General features: G+C 37.9%; 1 protein-coding gene across 1 annotated transcript in view; it reads right to left on the minus strand.

Moving 5' to 3' along the window:
* pard3aa (par-3 family cell polarity regulator alpha, a) overlaps positions 1-15543 on the minus strand; it is a 348067-nt gene that overhangs the window by 122572 nt on the left and 209952 nt on the right. The window contains exons 15-16 of the mRNA XM_079487989.1: positions 10025-10208; positions 1332-1480 (exon numbers count right to left, since the gene is read on the minus strand). Of these exons, the coding sequence (XP_079344115.1) occupies positions 1332-1480; positions 10025-10208 (333 nt within the window). The remainder of the gene's footprint in view (positions 1-1331; positions 1481-10024; positions 10209-15543) is intronic.

Consider the following 15543-nt stretch of genomic DNA (forward strand, 5'->3'; position numbering starts at 1 on the left):
CATTTGGCAGGTTTCAATGCGTTAGGTGATTGCTTTCTGCTCCATGCGTAAATGTGTAACCAATTCCTTTTTGTCCCTGTTATCACACGTGGGGGAGACATCGAACCATAAAGTCAGACTTTTTCTCCTATTAAATGGCAGCAAAGAGCAGAAATATATACTTCACCAGAAAATGGCTCGTAAGAAGTAAGCGCGAGTGATTTGGTGGAAGTGGTTTTAATGAGTAGAAAGGAGAGGGAGTGATGCTTTTGTATCTGCCTTTAAAGAAAAGCGTATCTTTCTTTACAGTTTCAAGTTACTGTGAAATATGAATACATATTTATAAATACATTTTATTTTGCACAATTAATTGCGTTTTAAATGATTACACAATATTTTGACTGTTCAAGAAATAAAATATTTAGAACTGTTCTTATATTCGCATGCACCTTGCGATGCTTAAATGTAATAACAAAAAATGCTTAAAATGTGAACATACTTCTAAGATGAGGTCTACCATCACATGCCACAAATACAATTCAATGTTTGTGCGTTTGTAGGTGCAACCTAAGTGTCAAAATAGGCAGGTGTTTTGGGGTAAAAATGTACAGAGTAAAGAAAACTGCACCTCCTAAGAGTCTATAGAAGTTGAATCTGTTGACTAGTACAGCCATAAGTGTTTTATCATTGGACATCTTTGCAACTTTCTTTCAAAGCGGAAGGGTCTTAACATACAAAGATCAATTTGCCACATTACCTTCCACCGAAAGATTCTCAAATGCATCTAAATAACACTAAAATGTGCCTTCATTTATTATTTATGATTATTATCATTACATCTTCCACCCATTTGACCTTTGCCGCTGAATGTAAAGACCACGTTTTGGGGGGAAACATGTCCCAAGTGTGTCTTATATTTCTGACTCAACGGGCATTGGTCATGTCTCAAGGGACCATGGTCCTGATGTTGACTGAGGATAAAAGAAAGGAGGCGAAGGATGAAAGAGATGTTTTATCTCCTCCGATTAGCCACCCGGCCATGCGGCAAAGGCCACAGGATCCCCTGAGTGTGGGAGTGATGCCTCAACAACCCTGACCTGTCCTTGAGTTCCTGCCAACCCGTCTCGAAGTAAGAACCGAGTTAACCGGACTGCTCTTGGGTGAGGTGAGTTATAAATATTTTGTTTACGATATCTAAACTCATGAAGTTTTAATATATAACAACTATCTCTTCTCTTCCCTTTCAGGTTTGGTATAGCCAGCAGATACACTGCACTGCTCGGTCGGCAGGGAACAGGAAGTAGCGAGGCAAGAGTAGAAGTAGTTATAGGAATTGAAATGAGAACGGTTACCTAGGTCCATACTCTTCGATTTGCGATTCTTGATCATTTCTAGTTGAGCAGCATCAGCGTATTGTTTGGTTCGCTTTTCTGACATGCTTTGCCGACCGAAGCCCTCCCGATGAAAGACGGCGTCCATATCTGCGTCAGGAATGAGTGAACTAAAACAGAATGAGAGAGGAAAATCACATTACATTTACACATTTGGCAGACGTGTTTGAACAAACAAAATTCGAAATACCGTTGACATTATAAGCTTCATGTTTTATGAGTAGAGCTAAAAGAGGAACATACATTAACTGTTATCAATCAAATGAACTGAATTTGCATTGTGCATATTTGCACTAATAGTGGTTGAATAGAAATTGTAGACTTCTTACGGCCAGATCTTGTATCTTACGTTTCACAAATTCAAACAAGGCTTTGACATTTAGTCTTTTTTTTTTTAGAAGACGCTTTGAGTGACAAAATACATTTTTTTACAACATTTGCTTTCTGGTGCTTTTTTATTCTGAAGATTACAACCCATCAAACACACTATATGTCTCTCACAGCCTTGTACCACGCATACAAAGATCCAAGGAAAATTCCCCCTAACATTTTTGTATTAAAATTGGATTCAATTTTGAATTACAAAACAAAAATATTTTTTTAAAGAAGACAGAGATACAGAAGAGATGTTTTTCAGCCAGGGCTCTACTTTAGACAGAGCTCTACTTCACAAAACCTCATTCAACCGGCCACTTTAAAGCACACGTATCCTCCATCCCTGAGGCAACAGCATGTTTTACCTCAATAAACAATAAACAAGGCCCTGAATTAGACCTCTATCAATCCCTACAGTAACAAGATGCAAAACAAACAAACAAACTGAGGATGTATTATTCATCCCTCAATACTTCAGTGGACAAGATTGGGACATGTTGCATACGCGACGTTACATAGCTGTATTTTTTAGAAGGGCAAACCAGCCAATATGCTTCTATTATTTCTACTACAACGTAATGTAAATGATTTCCTGCGGCTTCTATTAACAAATGAACATGCATACTGTATTCGTTCTGGGACTAATTCATCTCGACATATTTTGACTTTTCATACATAATCCTATAAAGAGTCATTTAAATGGAAATATAGAAAAATGCACACTTCAAAGCTGGAATCTGGCTCATTAAAAGTGCATTAAATCCTTTCTGTTTACGTCACCGTCCAACACAACAGCTGCCTGGAGTGTTCGTCAAAGTTTGTATTTTCATCTCTCGGGAACGCACCTCAGCGTACCACCTAACTTTTCTTCACGTTTTTCTTTGACTTAAAAGCAGACGTTCTCTGCTTTGACGGTTTCATCACATCCAATGTTCGTGTAACTTTACAACGTCTACTTTCAAAGCAATGCAACTTTTGTCAAGAGGAGTTTAAAAAGTTTAAAAGGCATTGGAGACATTTTCCTCACCACATATTCTCTCATCCTAAACAAATGGAAGCAGAGGCAGACACATCTTAAACTGCATCTCAAAGTTGCGTTCCGGGGATTTTGAAAGTGTCAAAACACAGTCGTAGCTCATTCCTGTGAGTCGCATGCTAAAATCCCACACGCACGATTTAAAAAAAGCACGTTTCTTTTGTCTTCTTTTTGTTTTAGTGTTTTAAGTCACACATCATTTTACTTGGAGAGGGTTTCTTGCTGTTTGTAATTCACTGCAGACCAATAGGAGCTCTGTTGTAAATCGTGAAAACGCGCCTGAACTTTGGAAACAGCATGGGAGTGAAACAAGGTTTAAAGGATACAAACAACTTATAGTTGCACTTCCAAGGTATTGAGTCTGCAAAATAAATTCTCCACAAATAATAGGGGCCTTTATATTACACCAGCTTGGTCTGCTTTGGTTGTACATGTTCGGTACTGATCCGTTCAAGGCTACTGAAATACTGCTGTGATGAAAAGTGTTGTTCGGATGGAATCGCTGGACGTGCGTGTGACACGTGGATGTGTGGGATGTGTCTGATTAAGAAGGGTAGATGTGTGTTGCTGGTATTGATCGTGATGTTATGATGCTTGATTGTATGTGTGCGGATATCGACTGAATGAATGCAAGCAAATACAGGGAGAACGAGAGAGACCTATACGGAAGATAAGGTCAATGTATTCTCTTTAGACTCTCTCACTTCATTTCAAACCCAGTTGTAATTATTTTTCTCTCCTGTAGCATATTAAAGACTGCAAATATTGACACACACACACTTACAGTAGCTCTCTTACTTATTACTCATGTCTTAAGATTTATTTTAATTAAACCAATGATTTAAATGTTAAGCTGACAACATAATTTGAATAAACATTATCATAATGTAAAGTGTTGTTTGTCATGTCATGTCATGTCATGTGTTGTGTTGTATGTCATGTGTTGTATGTCATGTGATGTGTTGTAAGTCATGTGTTTTATGTCATGTCATGTGTTGTATGTCATGTCATGTAAATAAAGCTATTTTCTCTACTAAGAAAACTATTCCGTGTTATTTGCATGTTTGCCTATTCTAGGAAGAGAATTACAAGTGTAACGATCAAATCTGCTCCCCAATATGGTGAAAGCTCTAGAGAGTAAAATGTGAAAAACATCTGGGAGGTGAACATACACAACGGAGAGCGGAAAGTTGCAATATGTTGAACATGTTGGAACAACAGCACACTGGTGTGCAAAGTTAATATTCATATCCAACAGGGATCTATTAGCATTTAGGGAAAGGAGAACGTGTAATTAACAGTACAGCACACGGCAGTATACTGTGTAAACAATAAAACACACACAAGAGATTAGGTTTTCTATGCTGAGATATGCAATGAAATTCATTCATAATAAGATGTGTGTGCGATAGAACACATGCAGCGAGGTACATATTAACAAATGACTCTAAATACACTCAACCGGCTATATCTAAACAATGAGTGTTTATGCAAGGTGGTTGTGTCGGGCGCAATGGTCATTCAACAAACTGTACACAACGAAATGAACTACTTTACATTTAAATGACTTCGTTAGGTAAGAATAAGAAATGGGCGACATTAAAATGGTCAGTTTGTTGTTTCTTGTCCATGGACAGGTCTATATTACAATCCTGTTTAAACATGGCTCTTTGAAATACTTGATTCTGAGTGGTCAACTACAGCATTTCACAGTCATGTATTCTTTTATAATGACCATTAAACTTTATAATTGATTATTGTGCCATGCATTCAATCTGCATGATTTCTATAGCTGTGCTAGATTGACGTCTACCATATCTTATTCTTACCTAATGAAGTCATTTAAAGCTGTTTATTTTGTTGTGTACAGTTGAATGAGTGAGGGAGTCATTTATTGAAAGTGTATGTATTAAACATTAAACATGTTTAGTAATTGTAACAAAATTGCTAATGTAATTGATAAGCATAGTCTCAAGGGATGCAAGGGTGCTTTAAGCAACGAGCATGCATTCATGACTAACACGCATCTGCACAAAAAAATGGTTGCTGCATGCATGTGTTGCTGTTCAGTAACTAGGTCACTTTATTCATGCGTCTTGTGTAGATTGTGGTTTGGCCTTCCTAAAGGACCATTTGTCTTGTGAGGAGCCCTACTAATGCGTTAATAAACGATACGCTTCTGTGCGTGCGCCCATAAACAGCTAAGAGAGGGCATCCTTCATGCAAAGGAAGAAAGAGAATATGGAAAAGCACACGATTGTACGATGTTTTATATATGTTTACAGTATGTGCCCATTATGCAAATGTTCTGTATGTGTGTAATACCTGGATGACCCCCTGTACTACATTTTAAACAGACAACAGACATGAACTAGTGTATTGTATTCAGGGTTGCCAAGTCCTCCGGTATCCCACGTGGTTGGGTTTATTGTTTCCGTAGGTTGTTTTTTATTCAGGTGGAAGGAATTGAATTCATCAAAGTTATTATTATTCTGTGTCTGCTATTAATGTGGTAGAATTGAGTAACAAATAAGGCTTTTTGTATTAATGCACATTTTTTTCACTTTATTTCCAAACATATAAATATGTCTTGCACTCTCTATGATGAAGTTTATATGTATTATGTATTAATGTGTGTGCCGCTCTGTGGTGCCGCAGGGTTTTTGAGTCCAGAGCTATAGCGGAGCACCACCACCAGACACCAAACGGCGCAGCTGGTGTGTGTACCTTCACAGAAAACGATTAGGTGTTATTTGTTAACATTAGTTAACTACATTATTACTATAATACTTTCACAACATTGACTCATCTTAGTTTTGATAATACAACTGTTATCAAACGAATGTTGTAAAGAAAATGTCTTTGATCAACATTTCATATAGCGGTACGGGCACTATTTAATGCGCTTTGCTTTTTCCTTAAAAATTGATTTATTCTTTAAAATTAAGTTATTTATGAAGAAAACGTTTGTTTAGGAATACTACTATACAGCAGTGTTTTAATACAAAATCGTGTGTAGTGCATAACAATGAATGTAAAAAAAATTGTGAATAGGGATCACAAACACAAATGTTGAGTTTTGGTATTTGGATTGAGGTCTAGTTGGGCTACAACTGATTGGCCACCGGGTTGGTTTTTGTAATAGAGACCTGGCAACCCTGACATTATTCCACAATGTGCTTAATTGGGTTATTGACAAAACTGGATTATAAAAATGTACAATGACCCGAAGTATGCAGTGTACAGTAAGCTAGTATACCATTCCGAACATCATACATGTGTAAGGTTTTCATTTCCTTTGGGGTCCTTTGGTAGCGCCCTCCTGTGGGTGTAACTGCTATAACATCTGTTTTCATATGTATATAAATGCACGGAAAAGCTGATTTATCACTGAGAGATATGCATGTGTGTCTTCTACTCAATGAATTTATTCATAAATCTGCATGAAGAGTTTATAAAAATGTGTGAGAGCGAGAGAGAAAGAGAGAGTTCTCTGATGCATGAATACATCAGACTAGCCTTAGGCTAGAAGCTGATGCACACTTCTGCCAAGTGTTTGTATGTGCATGGATATGTGTTTGCATACATGCGTGTGTTTGTGAATAACAGCACAGTCAAAGACTTAATCCCAAAGGATCACCATATGGCATCACATAAAGAAGAATATACAGACATGAAGAAAATTATTAGAAGAGAGAGACACAGATTATGAAAACGACCGGGAAAGCAAGCCAGTTGTCTCATGGGACTGAGAGAAGAGATTGGAAGTGGACAGAAATGAATTGCTCAGGTCCCTTGCTTTAGAACTCTCTTTTAGTCTAACAGGCATGAAATCAAGGACACACAAAGATTCATGACCCCGCTGAAACCCCATACATTTTTTACTATCCTTAAAAATGTATTGAATAGTATAAATAACAAGAATACTTATGGCACTATTACCACACACAAATATTCCTTTTATAGGCAAGATTATTGAAAAGGTTATTTTTAACAGCTAAACAACTTAAACTCAAATGGATACCTGGGCAAGTTTCAATCGGGTTTCTGGTCACATCACATCACAGAGACAGCATTCATATAGATCATTAATGATATTAATTTCAAGATCTCAGTGCTGCATTTGACACTGTTGATCATAGCATACTTCTAGAGAGACTAGGGACTTTCCAGCTTTCTGGGACGGTCCTCAAATGGTTCAGGTCATACTTAGATGGGACAGGTTATTTTGCGATAGGAGAGCATAGGTTTAAGTGGACATCAATGAAATGCAGAGTCCCCCAGGGCTCATTTCTTGCACCACTCTTGTTCAGCCTGTATATGCTCCCGAAATGCATATGACAGCTATGCAGATGGCATTTAACTAGCCTTATCGCCAAATGACTACAGCCCCATTATCTCTCTCTGCCAATGCATAGTTAGATGCGCCAAAACGTTCTTCAGTTAAACAAGGAGAAAACTGAAGTTATCACATTCGGACATAAAGATGCAGTTCTCAAGGTGTATGCATACCTCGACTCCAGGGGTCAAACAACTAAAAATCAAGTCAAGAATCTTGGTGTGATTCTGGAGTCAGACCTTAGTTTCAGAAGTCATGTTAAAGCAAACTACCATCTCAAAAACATGGCAAGAATTAGATGTTTTTGTGTCAAGACTTGGAAAAGCTTGTCCATGCCTTGATCACCAGCAGGGTGGATTATGACAATGACCATTTATTTATATAGCACAACTTCTGTTGACCAATGTGCTTTCCAGACAAACAAGAACATTTCTTTAGCCTGGACTTAAACATATTAAGAGAACACGCTTGTCTAATGGATAGCAAGGCATTACAAAGCCTGGGGGCAACAGAACAAAAAGCACGATCACCCCTGCACTTAAGACTCAACATGGGGGTAAACAATAGATCGTGGTTGGAAGACCGAAGGGATCTAGTAGGTCGATGCTCAGTCAGTTACTCACACAGATAAGTAGGGGCCAAACCATTTAGAGATGTATAAACGTGGCGCAAGATTTTAGAATCCACTCAGTCAACCAATGTAGTGAGTGATTATTGCAATGGTCTTCTCAACGGCCTTCCCAAGAACTTTGGACTAAAACCAGAAAACCTGAGCATATTACACCAGTCCTCATGTCCTTACACTCGCTTCCAGTTACTTTAAGGATTGATTTAAAAGTACTTTTATTTATTTATAAATCACTACATGGCCTAGGACCTAAATACACTGCAGATATCCTCACTGAATATAAACCTAACAGACCACTTAGATCGCTAAGATCTCAGTTAGACATACCAAGGGAAATCCGCTTTTAGCTTTTATGCCGCCTGTAGCAGGAATCAGCTTCCCGAAGAGATCAGATGTGCTAAAACATTAGCAACATTTATATCAAAACTCATCTGTTAAGCCGTGCATTTGCTGAATGAGCATCGTGCTATGCCTGAACTGACTGCCCTGTATTTCGTGTATGATAATTTTTACGCTTAACTGTTTGAATTCACTTTAAATCTTTTTATCGTTGTGAATATTTCTATATGATTTTTAAATAATTGTTATGTAAATTACTTTGAATAAAGCACTTGCCCTACTAATAAAACGAATTATAAAAACATTTCCAACATTTGAACTAACTAAATACGATTCCAACGGAAATGTCCTGGAAACCTCCCAGAGACTTGCATCCACACAGAAGATATGCATTATCAAACGCACAGGAACAACAATATGTTTCCACACCCGTTTCAAGCCACAAACATTACATAAGTCAAAACATGGAACCTGGAGAGCACGGCTTGTTCTCACTGCTGGGGCCTGACAGCTGTCACCATCACAGCGGGACTTTACTGAAAACACCATTACCAGCCTGATTTATTTATCAGCTCTCAAATTTCACCGCAGTGTGCAAACATAATGAGCAGCGATTTGGGCTTTATGACATACTAGATATCATACAACATTAGCCCGGGTCAATCAACGTTCACCTATGAATCATTGAATGCCAAACATTTTAATAATGCATACGATTATGACTCAGCCTTTGCTTTTTTGGATTTGATGGGGTGATGTGTCGGGTGCGGCCGGAAGGTGCGTTTGAACACAGATCTGCAGTGATTTTGCACTGGTCTAAATAAAAGCGGATCAGTCGTGACTAGCCATCCCGTAGCAAGTCGTAAAAGTAAATGGATGAAGCTCTCTGGATGATGTTTGAATTTGTGTTAGAAGCACAGGCGCTTTAGCTATACAGCCATACAGCCTAAAGTCTAATGTGACAGGGCTACATACTGTACAATATACGGAAATGCAGAACAATATCAATATGATGTGAGCATTTGAATTTATATAGTTGTGTATTTTACTACTTTACATAATTGTATTTAGTGTTAAAAATGTCATTTCTGGAATCCTGATAACTTGTCGCATAATTCAATAAAATAAATACAGTGGGAAGCGCGTGTTTATTGTTGAAAATGATAAATGGCTGCATATGATAGATTTTGAGATACACTAATCAAAATATCAATTATAATGATAAAAAAATGACTTACCTGGCACTACATTTTATTGTTTTGCACGGATAAAACTGGAAGCTAGCTTCCTAAACATTCATCTTTTAATGGACTTGCTTAGTCAATATAAACGTTACACTTTTTAAATACTGTTACTTAGTTTATGAAGGATGATTTTTGTAAAAAAACAACAACACAAAAAATACTTTAGATGGGTCTTCTCAAAAAAGTGACAAAAGAAAGTGCCATTCCTATTAGTAATTTTTAACTTAAAATAACAACAACAACAACAAAACATCCCTGTTAGTGTTTTTTTTGGTAAATGCAGTGAAAAAATACAAAACAAAAAACAAGTCCTTCAACCACTATAAGACAAACCTAAATTAAATTCACTGTATGCATCAATATTTTCAAACATGTCTCTATAGACAACTTCGCAAAATGTAAACACTGGGCACTTCTAAACATTTTTTTAAATCTTACATGTATAATAAAATCTTAAAGATCTTCGTTTAACATTTTGTTTAGGTTATAATTGTCTGTTGGTTGTATTTTGTTCAAACGTTGTGAAGTGTTAAAAAAAACTGAAACAGGAAGTTCTTCTGGACCAGCGTTGAACCAGCGTTGTTTACATCATCCGAAGTGGTCTATATCAAATTAATTTTAAATTGATTAAATATAGTATATTTCATTCAACCCATTATTCACTTCGAGGTCTCAGAATATTTCCGTTCCTACCTCTCTTCCTGTATCTGGACATCTTTGGGCCAGTCAGACATCTCTGTCACAAATCCCATGTCATCGTGTGAGCTCGATGATGATTGGTCAGACAAGCGGGCAGGAAGAGCAGGTGGCCGATCATCTTCAATGATGACGGTGTCATCTCTGGGCATGTTTACGGTGGGGGACAGCTGGTAGTTACCTGGAAAAGAAAGATATGACAGTTACGGTGTCAAACCTCTGCCGACTAATGAGAACCGCTTCACTGATCAGGAGGACAAATGTGTATTGAGAACATTGTTTGTGATGGTCTGTGAATGACTTCTAGAGACACTTTGGGTGAACAAAACCTCTCCAATGCAACCATAAGTGTATTCGGTACTGTTTCACACACATGGCAAGCAGCTTAAAACAGATTTTCTTGCATGCACGCTTACAAAAATATACATACACCATGCTCATGCTGTCCAATATAAATATTTATGCATTGTGCAACAACTACTGTATGCAACAATTCAATTTTAATTTGGGTGCATGGTTTACTAACTGCAGGCATTATAGGAGGAAACGCAGGTAAACATAAACAAATGCCACTTGGTGTATGTCAACAAACCTTAAAACTATATACAAAGCAAATGAAGCGTAAAGGTAAATTCTTGAGCACAAAAACCCAAATTCACGTGTTTACAATTAAAATGAAGGATTTTCATCCAAACGTGAACTTGTGGAGTTCCGCAAGGTTTCTTTCAGCGTTTGTTTATCCGAACAATAAGTCATGTTGCAACTTTAGCAGCTTTAGGAGCAATCACGTGTAATTCCTGCAAGATGAACAACCCTGGCTTTATCCCAGGAAAATATAACTAATGTTTTTCCAGTGTACTCAAGACAACAAATTTACTTTAATAGAAATAAATGAGGGTTTAATGTGTTGTATTGTTGGGCTTTACATGTGATAGCAATTATAAGCACTTCAGACAGGACGTATGTTGCAAACAGGTCATATTTTTGGAGTTGACCCTAAAAAGTGAAAACAAAAAGTGACCGGGGGTTAAAAGAGTGACCTTGGCAGCGGAAATGTCAGGTTTTCATTTCATAATCCAGCTTTTACAATCGAAGGCTGTTTAGTCCAAAACCAAAACAGATATTTGATCTTATTGAAATAAATGAAAGCAGTACAGGGTGTCCTAATGAGGCATAGAAAAAATAAACATAGCATAACTTTAGAAAAGAATTAAGGTTTGTATTGATACAACTACAATCCTGTCCTGAGAAAAACTAGCTGGTTTATGTCGAAAACACAATATGTGTATTTTTGAGTAAAAGCATCTGCCAGGAATAGATATATAGATAAACAAAAGTTTCTACTAATAAGCAAATAATAATGCAAATAATAATAACAATAATAATAATAAAAGCATTATTATTGTTATTTAATTAAAAAGCAAAATAAAATAATATATAATTATTTCATATAATAACATAAATATTATATGAAGATTATATGAAAAAAATGAAACATAACATATAAAATAAAAATGGAAAAGTAAAGTATATTTAAATAAAAAACAACCTTTTGTTTTTAGCAGCATCTTCAAAGACATGTTTTAGTTGCAACATTATAATGAGCAATTTGTAAACATTAAGCTTTGAAACTGGATAACTTGATGTGTTGGGTGACATTTTAAGTAACACATATTAGAAATGCTTTGTGTCATGTCATTTTATTGTGTGGAAATCAGAACACGAACCAAACAAAACATTCATCTGATTTAAGTCTGAGAAACAAATATTCAGCCGTTCATTTGAGACACGTGAAGCACATTTTCAGCCTAGATATAGAATTTCAGACAAAGAACAGAGCCAGTCAGAACAATTGCAACGTTTGCCAATAAAAGCCTCTGAGAAGTTTCATTTGGTTTCATCAACGCGTAGAAAGAAAAGCACATCCCTATGGTGGTTCTCATGGTTGCAAGGACATGTGCGAGAGGCCTTGATGCTGCAGGCGGTCCTTCCCTGTGGAGAGGGCCGGGGTGAAGGATCCACTAGAGGTTCAGGACCCCAGAGCTTGGATCTCAGTGCAACCACTGATGGAGAAGTTACCGAACAGTTGCATCATTTTATCACACACACTTTCTCTCTACCAAAAGATCATACCGTAGAGACGCCGGGAGTGGGTCAGGTATGACAAAATCCGTCCTTGGGAAAACCTTTGTAATTGTATACAAAAAAGTTTGTGTGCGCGACAGTATGATAATGAATTTCATAGTAGCATCATTTCACATAAACAGAAACTGTGAGACATTGCCAAAGCCGAAAAGATTACAGCTGTAATACACATGGAATTTAAAGAGAAAAGCACAATAATAACATCGCAATGAAATTTTAACATGCAAGTAACGACCACAATTAAATCCACACTAAAAAAGATAGTCTTGATAGCGGCGGAAGGTCCACGCGAGGTCATTTTACCTCATGCAGAACATGGTTTTAATTGGCTTTTACTGCGGAATACATTCATGTACTTGCATTAAAACTGTTCCTTCCAATAACCTTTTAACACAAGTGTTGAATTCTCTATACAGGGAAAGATTCGTGGCATTCCTCTCAGCTTGCTAAATGGCATAAAATACATCATTAGAAAAGGCCACAATGACACGCAAGTCGTTGACTTGGAAAAAGGAAGTAAAGCTGCTTCCACACTTCTACTGCGTTTTGAAATGACATCATCGGTCCACCCACTAAAGCTCACCATTTCATAGTGAATAACTGAAAAAAATCTGCCTTAACTCTACTCATTTATCACAGGAAATGACGAACCGCAAAGGAACACTGCAGTATGCAGTAGGTTGCGAGACGAGTGCAGAAAAGTGAGATGGCTAATTTCTAAGGATCGTAAAGGTGCGGTGGTGTACCTGCCCTGTAACAGCTGGGACTGATGTATTAGAAAAGCACTAATGGATGTTCTCGAGAACAGACCTCGGTCCTGGAGGGAAAGTGTTAGCAACTGACAAATCCCGCTGACACCCGCTTGGCACCTAGTCTTGATCCATTATCCCGAGCGTGGATGAGAGCAAAGCACGGTGGGGTTAAAAGTACTTTAGGACTGCATGAACCGGGAGGGATTGCATCAGCCATTGCAACAACTTAACAACCATGGGAAACATTAGCAAACATGTTCCGATTCCATTTGCCCTTTTCAGTATCAGCCCTTTATGACGAAATTCATCGGACCATAAACTTCACAATGAAAGACAAACAATCCACATGTTTGACTTTACACTGGGTGGCTCAAGAAAAAACAAAATAGACTTGTTTTGCCCCAAAAAGCTGAACACATCATGCTTTTGTTTAATTGTTGAAGATATCCAAACGTTTGCATCATGCTTACAATCCCGAGGACATTTAATTGAGGTCATCCGAGGGATAAACATCAAGGCTATTGTGCACATCTTTCCCAGGCTGTTGGGTCACATAAATGAGATGTTTGTGTTTGTAAGTGCGTCTTCTGTTTAAACCGCACAACAGAAATTCTCCTCGCGGGGTGCTGATGGCAGAGGGCGGACCGCTGTTATGTTTAATCACACTGTGATCAAACAAACCCGAGTGGAATCTCTTCTTCTGGATCAAATAGAGCCCCCATGCTTGTTTGCCGGGCCTGAAGAAGCTTTGGACCCTCAGAATGGGGTTTGAATAAATCAACTTAAGAGTGGTTCCTTAATGTTCCCTCCCGAATGTCCGAGAGCATTAAGAGATGCTCATCGGAGGGAGATGACTTTAAGTGTCACTCATCGGGATGTGAGGCTCATGTTGCCTTTTTTGGTCCTACTTTCCGACACTTCACAGTTTCTCTATATGTGTGGTCAATTGCGCTGGTAAACTGAAAGATCTAGTCATAATGAAAAATGCAAAGTATCACAGTAGAGTTGAGTTTTGGAAAAATCTGAAGTCAATGAACTTTTCCTGGTGGTTTCAAACCATCCCACAAACTTCTTATGATAGATAGAAGCATGTAAAACACAACACATGAGGCAAGATGGTAAAGAAAGGACCAATACAGCCAAAATAGCCACTTGCGCACAAAATCACTGACTGTAAGGTTTAATGTCAAGCCAATAATTTGTTCTAGGCATGTTCCAACAAAGTGTGCTTTGATAAAACAGGCAAGAGATTATTTGCAATTTACAGAGACCAAGATTTCAATCTTCCAAAGGCTTTTAGGAGAGCTAAAACTTTGACATTGCAAATTTCAAGACGCAAACACAGTCATTTAAAATCTGGCTTTCAACGGACAGGCTTGCGGGAACATGCAGGTTTCAATTTCCCTCTGTAACTAACAAAGTATAATTCAACTTTCTGTAATCCGGTAATCCAAAAAAAAAATTATAGAAAGAAATAGGCCAACATGTGGTTTTAATAACAACCTCCTGTGCATTCAGGAACAATCAGTTAAACTTTTCCCAGAAGCGGGGGAGTAAGCCAATGGTCTGTCATGTCCACAATGACTTGCTGTGGTCAGGGGAAATCAAGAAGACCACTGAGATTGAGGGTCTACAATGCCACAATCTTTCCGTCATGTTTTCAAAAATATGGGGACCATTGAATGCCATATACTGTAGATGATGAATAAATGTACACATGAAGACACATGAAAATGGACTTTAATCAAAAAATGACATTACTGGACCTACTTGTGACAAACTGAAGAATGTAGGTAACAGAACAACGGCTGTACCCATTGACTTGCATTGGTTTTGTGTCCATGCTATAAAAGTGAATGGGTATCGCCGTTGTTTGGTTACCAACATTCTTCGAAATATCATCTTTTGTGTCCTGCAGAAGAAAAAAAGTCATACAGGTTTGCAATGACAAGAGGGTGTTGTAAGGTAAAAGTAAATTTTTATTATCTTTAAGATCCTTAGAATTAATAAGAAATGTAGGTGTTTAATAGCAGGGGCTGTTCAAAGGTGAGTAGAAATACGGGGCTTATCCCAGAGACCTCCACGTATGTGTTTGAATACATACAGGTCAAGTCAGGTTGGGGCCCATATGCTAAACTTTTAGTGGGCCACCTCCATCTGTTCCCGACCGCGTCGCGCATTACTGGACATCGGTTGTTTACACAGGTTTGTTAATTAAATGTTAATGCGTGTCAATCGCACTCAAATAGTAACGACAGACCCCAAGGGAGCACAAACTCCCAAGCACCAGAAAGAGGAAGAAAGCGTCGGTGCCAATAGCCCTGTGGTTAGTGTGTCGACATATGGTGCCAATGCACTTGCAGGCCAATCCGACTTCGATTCCCGTCTCAAAACGACCTCTCTACTACCCTTAACCTCACAATACACTTTATTATTAACACCTGTAAGCCATTTTCAAATATTTTCTTAATTTTGTTGAAAATAAATGCCTGAATGATCTGATATGTGATGTGAATGTAGTTGGGCAAATGGTGGATTTGATCTAGCACTCATATGTTGCGTCAATACTAATCGTCACACGTCTTATTCACTATGCCACAGAGGCTGGTTGGAAAGTGA

Source organism: Barbatula barbatula (genome assembly GCF_947034865.1).
Source record: "Barbatula barbatula genome assembly, chromosome: 23".
Taxonomy (NCBI): domain Eukaryota; kingdom Metazoa; phylum Chordata; class Actinopteri; order Cypriniformes; family Nemacheilidae; genus Barbatula; species Barbatula barbatula.